Here is an 8,265-nt window from a genome sequence, read left to right as displayed (position 1 = left end):
TTATTCATCCATCTATTTCGAGGTTTCAGGACCCACAGGAGACCCTCAATTATGCCTGTGGGAAAAAAGCAGAAGGAAACAAACATGGGAAGGAAAGGAGGAAACAAAGGACACTCAGGAGAAAGTTCAAAAGCCTAATTAAATTCTCACATAGCGTTTATTCTTATATTAACTAGTTAATGACCTCAAGATATTTATTGAGCTCTTACTATGCACGCATGAGGGAGGTGAGTCCCCTCTCCCTTGCCTTAGTTTGGTGTGGTTCTTTAAGCCTTACTCCAGTATACTCCGAGATAAACACGACAACCAAAGCCAATAAAAAGTTTCCGTAGGGTGCGTTTCACTGTTTTAATGCACGAAACATGACGTCCTCAAACCCCCCCCCGCCCCCAGCCTTTGGAACTGAAATAGAATGAAAACTCCAAAGTGACCATGATGAAAAACAAGCTTTGAAGAGGGCGCCCAGTTTCTCCCTGGTATTCTAGTCTAGTTCAGTAGCTTCTCGAACTTTAATGTGCATGGGAATCACCTGGGGCTCTTGCTAAATATTCAGATTTTGATTCAATAGGTCTGGGGCAAAGCCTGAAATGCTGCCTTTTTAATATGCTCCCCGGCGATGCTGATGCTCCTAACCCAAGGATCACACTGAATATACAAGGGACTCGAGGTCGTCACCTCCACCACCAGGTGTGTGTATGCTGAGTCTCAGCGTTCCGGATCAGTGTCCCGCACGTCCGCTGCCTTCCGCCGGGAGGGGAGGAGCTGAGGGCGGAGCGGGAGGAGTGGCGCGGGCCCCGCGTGGGTCCTGCCGGAGATCACCTCGGCCCCTTGGAGAGGCGGCCGCGTTGCGGCGGCGCAGGAGGGGGCGGGTTCGGCGAGGGCGCGGCCTCTGAGAGCGGGGCGCACGACGCGCATCCCTAGCGCTCGCCTGGGCCACTCGGGAACCTCCCGGCAGCCCGGTGCCCCACTTGGCCATCCGCTCCGTGCTTTCTCCTCGCTCCCGCCTCCTCTTGTCACCTCCCGTCTCCCCCTTCTCGCTCCATCCCCGCCGCATACACCGCCATCCGAGTGCCTCAGAGAGCCGGGGAAGTGGTGCGCGGGACTGCAGGGCGCGACCTCAAGCGGTCCCCAGCTCGGCATTAGGGGGCACGGGCAACAGCATGGACACCAAGCGCTGCTTCGCCAACCGCTTCGATGACTACCAGGGCAGCCTGCTGGCGGGCCAGTGCGAGGAGGCGGTGGCGCCCTTGGTCACCGCCACCATCGAGCGCATCCTCCAGGAGCTGCCCCCGCTCGGGGGTGGCGCTGAGGCGCGGGGAGCGACGGCCGGGACCAGCGGCTGCCAGGGGGGGCTGTATGGCGGCGTGGCCGGGGTGGCCTACATGCTCTACCACGTCTCGCAGAGCCCGCTCTTCGCTTCAGCCCGAGAGCGCTACCTGCGCTCGGCCAAGCGCCTCATCGACGCGTGCGCCCGCGCCGAGGAGTGGGGCGAGCCGGACGCCGACACCCGCGCTGCCTTCCTGCTGGGGGGCGCGGGCGTGTACGCGGTGGCCACGCTCGTGTACCACGCCCTGGGCCGGTCCGACTACGTGCAACCGCTGGGCAAGTTCCGGGCTCTGTGCGCCGTCTGCGCGCCGGTCTCTTTCCTGGAGTGCGGCTCCGACGAGCTGTTCGTGGGCCGCGCGGGCTACCTGTGTGCCGCGCTGGTGCTCAAGCAGAAGCTCGCCCAGGAGGTAAGATGCGGCCCGGCCGCGGGAGGGCGCTCGCCGCCTGCCCGGCCCTGCCCAGCAGCCCTTCCCGGACTCCCGGGCTTCCGCAGCTTCGCCCCGGTTGTTCTTCTCCATCTCTTTGTTAGTTACTCTTTGTCTAGCGCTGTCATTTATTCAGTCTCTTGAGGTTTATCTCCTGCTTCTTTTGTCAGTCTTCTTCCCTCTCTTTTTTAGTATCTCATTTGTTGGGATTCGGTGTGTTTACGCTTTGTTCATATTTTACACTGAACGTGGCATCACCCCAAATGCCTCTTTGCCCAGTAGCTTTCTGGTGGCCCTTTCAAGTGAGATAAAAACTTCAGAAACGGGAGGGATTTCCTTTCTTTAGACTCTTCTGTCAAAAGCTGAGGCACCCTCGAATTGTTAGAGTACTAGAAAAGTAATGGAACTTTTGGGGGCTGATGCGGAGTTAAGTTGCTTCTGAACCCCCAAGTCAGTAACCAAGAATAACTGCCCAGCTGCAGGTCTGATTTGTTTACTGTCTTGCTTACTATTTCTCTTCATCCCATGGCTCTTGTTAAATGCATATCTGATGGGAGTGTCCCCTTTTTAAATTCATAAATGTAGACGGAAATGTACCCCATTGTGATCAAATGTGCATTTTTTCATTTTAAAATGTGTACTTAGGATGGTCAAGACCACACACAGCTTTCTTGACAAGGTAGCTTTTCTTGATGAATAGCTTTTCAGAGGGTCCTTGAAGTGCATTGGTTTTCAAAACTATATACATTTTTTTTTTCTGGATTCACTTTGAATACAGCATTCACTTTGAATACAGTTCCTGTGGAGTAGGGAAAAAAAAAAAACTCTGAAGGATCATAGTAACTAGAACTGAAAGGGAGGCAGTTTCATTCATAATCCACTGGAGCCAAATGTTGTTCTAGGGAGGAAGTGACACATTTAACTTAGCCTTATTTGGGTGAGAAAGGCTTTCGGAAAAAAATTAAAGGTATATAAAGTGTTTTAAAAGAGTAATTAAGCTAGATCACCTCTACAGAGGCAGACTTGATATTTTTTGATTTATAGCAGGTGAGGTTGATTCAAGTAAGAAAAAAGATTACTAAAGAATGTGCACTGTGCTATCTGGGCAGCAAAGGTCTGTGTGACAAAGTTGTCTTGAAATAGTTCACTCTGCTTCTGAGTCACTGTTATCTGCTAGCAGTTTCCCAAGGGCTCTTCCTGTTGTATAAAACCTTTTAGGAGGCCACAGAGATATTTACATATCATTTGCATTGCATTTGCATCTGCTTCCCAGACCTCAGTGTGGTGGTAGGCAATTTTCAAATGTGTTTTTTTTTCCCAGTTCTTTTCCTGAAGCTTGCCTCTCCTCCCCTTTTCATGCCTTGGAGTCTTTTCTCCAGAATGGAATGGCGAAGAGTGGGAGACCCACCAGGTCACACAGGTGGAATCAGACCAGAAGGACTCTTTGCCCAAAAACTGGTGGTTCAGGGCCAGGCTGCAACGCTGATCCACAAAGACATTTATTAAGACCTTTCTTCTGTCTTCCTGCCAAACCAGATCTGTCTTTCTGTACTAATCAAGTTGAGGTGCTTTGGCCCCCTGCTCCCAGGAGATAGAACAAGATTCAAGGGTAAAAGGGAAAAAAACAAAACAAAACAAAAAACGCAGCTCTTAACCTGAGCAAACCAGCTGGTCCCAGTGTCAGACTCAGCTGCAAGGATCCAAGATGTTCAGGCTTGCAAGGTATAGGGCAGGGGCTAAGCACACCAAGCTGGAGGCCCTTTGAGGGGAAAGTACATGTCATACACCATCCCCACGCCAAGTCCTAGCTAGCACATGGCTTTGCCCTCAGTAGATGATCCATAAACCTTGATTAAATTGAATTGTCAATTTGTGTCATTTTTCTGTAAATAGTGTCATTATGTCCTGGGTTTCTTTTCCTCCAATGTCATTTATATTCACATTTCCCTGGCACTTCCCTTGGTTATCACCCTAGTTGAGATCCTCCCCATACTACTTGGCACATCTTTGGCACCTAATAAATTGTTGAATGAATGAATCATTATCTACTGGGATTTGTGCAATGTATTCTGAGCAAGATTCTCCCACTCAAGCCATTTCATCTACCTCTAAGAAACCAATCTTTTTAAAAATCGCTTTTCCTTATGCCATTTCCCTGCTCAGCATCCTGCAATGGCTCCCTATTACCTTTTCTCCAGTGGCTTCTCTTCTCACAGTTAAAGCTACGACTCTTAAAATAGCCAACACGGCCCCACATGATCTAGCCTCCTGCGTACCTACTCCACTTCTTGCTCACTCTTCTTGAACCACACTGGCCTTTTTGCTGTTTTAGGCACTCTCCTGTCTCAAGGTGTTTGCACTTGCTGTTCTCTCTGCTTGGAACACTTCCCCTAGATATTTTTATAGCTAGCTTCCTGACCTTGCACAAGTCTTTACCTCCTCAATGAGGCCTTTCCTGTATACCCTATTTTAAATTGCAACCCCACCCCCTCTCTGATCCCCCCTTTCCTGATTTTACTTAAATTGAACACATTTATGTCTTTACCAATTATTAATAGAATGTAAGCTCCATAAGGGTAGAGATTTTTTATTTCGCTGCTGTGTCCCCAGCATCAAGACAGCACTTGGTACATATTTAGGTACCCAACTTTTCTTTTTCTGGTTTTGTTGCAAATATAGTCTACTATATGGCTTGCTTTATCGCTCAATTTTAATGGTGTCCCATTTTTCAATATTTTCCTTTGGGGTGTCATATTTAAAGAGATCCTTTCCTACTGCCAAAGTGTCAGTAATTATTTGTTGAATGAATGAATGATAGTTTCTTACAAGTTTTTCCTCAAATTAAAGCTCAACCAATAGACCAGTGCCTCTTAAACTTTAATGTGCATAGGAATCACCTACAGATCTTGTTAATAAAATACAGATTCTGATTCAAGCTTCGGATGGGGCCTGAGATTCTGCATTTCTAACAAGTTCCAAGGTGGTGCTGATGTTTCTGGTCCATGGACCATGCTTTTAATAGCCAGACCATATAATGCTGCATAGATTTTGGCATTATATCAGACACCTCTATTAAGACATGCTATAAGATACCATTCCATGAGAATGGTGATTACTATATCCTACAATGTTTTCATTATCAGAACCCACAAGAGGAATTTCTCTCAGGATACAGAAAGAGAAATAATTGTGCTTCTACTGGCAATTGATTGAATTTTTTTAATCTTCAAAATATGTCGTGATGTCATGTAACTGATTGCGTTTCTCATTTTGTGTTAGCTAGTAGGGAGTGTATGGCCAGAACTGTGGTCCACGTAAGCTAGCATACAGTGCCTTATCACATGTATTTCTGTATACCAGCATTTACCACTGGGTTATCTGATTTCTTCCTTCCTTTGTTGACCCTTTTCTGGATTTTTTTCCCTTCCATTTGATTTTATTGTTTGTATTTATGTTTACAAGACTCTGAGATGAAAAAATATGTGTGTGCATGTGGAAAGAGACATATACAGGCAGACAGACAGAAACACTCTATCCCAGTAATGTATTTTTATTTAACTCGGCCCTCCTGGAAGTACTCAAGGAGTAACTTTGAGGGTTTCTTAGGCAGATATCCTTGAGCAATGAGGCACTGAAGTCCCCAGAAATCATGCCATATAATCTTGTATTGGATCTATTCTGCTTTTCATTGATGGGTGGAAATGTATCAGGGAATGGTGGAGGGATTAGGGGGTGGCATAGGATCTCAGTAAAATAACTTTGCCACTGAGTGATCGTGGACAGATAATTTAACATCTTTGAGCCTCAATTTCCTCACTTTTAAATGGATTAATAAGAGCCTCCTCATTGACTTATTCTGCCCTTTATTAATTCATTCATTCAGTGAATGAAAGGTTTCTACGTTGTTCCAGGCACCTTACTAGATGCTGGGATTTGGTAGTGAACAAAAAACGTGTAATTCTGTGGTATTTAATAATAAGTGCGCTAAAGGACGTAATCAGGAACTAACTGGGGACAGGTGGGAAGAGGAGGGCTACTGTTTGGGATAAGTTGGTAGGAAGGCTTCTCTGCGGAGGCAATGTCCTGGTTCATCACTAGAGCATGAGAATGAAGTGGCTGCTCTAAGAGCAGGCATTCCAGCCAGAGGGCAAGAACCTCTGAGGTGGGAAATGGCTTGGAGATTTCAAAGAAATGGAAGGAGGCCAGCATGGCTGGAGCAGAGAGAGCAGGGGATAGAGAAGTTCAAACCATGGCAGGAGATGTAAGCAGGGTAAAATCAGATCCTGCAGGGCGGGGTCAGTCAAAGTTAGGAGTGTACATTTGTTACATGTTTAAACAAGGGAATACCTTGATCTTAGTTATCATGTAAAAATATCACCCTGGTTTTCTGTATGGATAGTGGATTGACAGTATTAAGAATGATCACACACAAAAAAAAGAATGATCACAAGGGAGACTGGTTATGGGGGATCCAAACCCATTTTGTGCCAAGGACTCCTTTGTCAGTCTGGTGAAACCTACAGGACATCTTCTTAGAATAACATTTTAAATGCACAAAATAAAACACAGGGAATTACAAAAGAAGTCAATTACATTGCAATTCAATTACCAACCCATTTTAAAAATGTGTACTGCAGTAGCATATGTGCTTCGTTATTAATACATTAAATAACTAGATTTCGCAGCAGGCCTAATGATTATGGTCCTATTGAAACCATGATGAGGGTCAATGATATTTTGAGATATCTTCAACAACTGCAGTGTGATATGCATATATCTGTTGTTTCTATAGGTGATAAAGTCACAAGTACTACTGGTGGATTTGTGGTTTACGTTTGTAATGAAAGGAAACATTAAATTGTTTAAATAAAGTAGAAAATATATAGATGTGATTTTATTTTCCCAGTCAAAGGGGACTGGTTTGGAAGTTGCTGTGATGACTAATCCTAGATAAAGTACCTAACATAGTGCTTGATGCATAGTACCTGCTTAATGGGATCACTCTTAGCCCTTTTTGCTACTGCCAATAGAAAACTCAAGGTAATTCTAGACATCAGATGGAAAATGATACTCAATGCAAAATATCTTTCTTCCTGTTTGGATTTGAAAAAAAAAAACTATTGCAAAGTTGTTAATTGGATCCTCAGCTCAATTCTAAGGCAGGTGAATGACAGCTGTATAAGTAGGGATTCTTTTAGATGCAAATAACAGAATGTCCAATAAAAAGTAATCTAAATAATGAGAACATTTATTACCTCACCTACCAAGGAGTGGAGAGCTAGGCCATTCCAGGATTGGTTCAGCAGCTCAGGAGAGTTGTCCAAATCCAAGCCCTTTCCAACTGTTTTCTCTGCTATTCTCAGTGGGTGAGCTGTACCACCCTTCAATGTTGCAAGATGGCTACTGTTATTATGTTCCCATAGGTCTGAGGCTTTTTTTTTCTTGTATTCTTTTTTTTTTTTAATCATGTAGAACATTCCATCTTAGGAAAATTTCCCTTCTGACTCATTGCCCAGCACTTGGTCATCGGTCAGTTATAGTTTCAGGGGCAGCTGGGAAGGCTAGTGTTTTCATTTTTAACCTCTATCATTGGATGCAGATTCTGACAAGAAAGAAGGGAGAAGGAAATGGCTGTTGGGTGGTTACCGAAGCATCTGCACTTTGGCATTCTTTGGCAAGGTTTGTCTTATGACCTCCTTTATCCATTCACTTTTCCTCCCTTTGACGTATCTCTTCCCTTTTTCAGATCACCTCCATGTCCCATGGCACCTGTAAGGTGTCTTGTTTTTGCTGTCAGCTAGTTACCAATCAAATACAAGCTAAGATATTAACTATAAATTAAAATTTAAACTAATGAAGTTTTGGAAGTGTATTTTATGGCAGCAATTGTTTGCATTTTTCCTAGTTTTTCTTTTAAACTTTCTTTCTATTTTGTAGACACAGGGTCTTATTCTGTCACCTAGGCTAGAGTGTAGTAGGGCAGTCATAGCTCACTGTAACATTAAACTCCTGGGCTCAAGCGATCCTCCGGCCTCAGCCTCCAAAGTAGCTGGGACTATATGCTTGTGCCACCATGCCCAGCTTATTTAAAAAAAAAAAAAATTTTGCAGAGATGGGGGTCTCCGTATGTTACCCAAGCTGTTCTCAAACCCCTGGCCTTAAGCAGTCCTCCAGCTTCAGCCTTCCAAAATGTTGAGATTATTCCTAATTTTTCTTAGAAATCATTTCTGTCATCATACTCACAAGGTAAACTTAAACAGTCAGGGGATACAGAAAGATATAAAACAAAATGAGTCTTTTTTGGACTAATAATTGTTACTTCCATTCCATAAAATAAATATTTTTATATACCTACACAATCATATTATACATATATTCTACAACTTGCTTTCTTGCTTAATGTACCTTGGGCATCTTTGCACATTATTGCATAAAGGGATGTTTCATTCTTTATACTGGTCCCATTTAACGGCTATCCCATAATCTAACCCTTATTGATGGACATTTAGATTGA

At 44.4% G+C, this 8,265-nt stretch overlaps 1 protein-coding gene across 2 annotated transcripts in view; it reads left to right on the top strand.

Moving 5' to 3' along the window:
- Window positions 1-1,070: 1,070 nt before the first annotated feature.
- The window catches only part of LANCL3 (LanC lantibiotic synthetase component C-like 3 (bacterial)), a 96,774-nt gene continuing 89,579 nt past the window's right edge, over window positions 1,071-8,265 (top strand). For both annotated transcript variants that reach the window (XM_012642094.1, XM_012642095.1), the window contains exon 1: window positions 1,071-1,733. In XM_012642094.1, the coding sequence (XP_012497548.1) occupies window positions 1,161-1,733 (573 nt within the window). In that variant the 5' untranslated portion in view covers window positions 1,071-1,160. The remainder of the gene's footprint in view (window positions 1,734-8,265) is intronic.

This window comes from Propithecus coquereli, unplaced genomic scaffold (genome assembly GCF_000956105.1).
Source record: "Propithecus coquereli isolate 6110/MARCELLA unplaced genomic scaffold, Pcoq_1.0 Scaffold173, whole genome shotgun sequence".
Taxonomy (NCBI): Eukaryota; Metazoa; Chordata; class Mammalia; order Primates; family Indriidae; genus Propithecus; species Propithecus coquereli.
The sequence above is the reverse complement of the archived record's forward strand: the minus strand, read 5'-3'. Positions and strand labels throughout refer to the sequence as shown.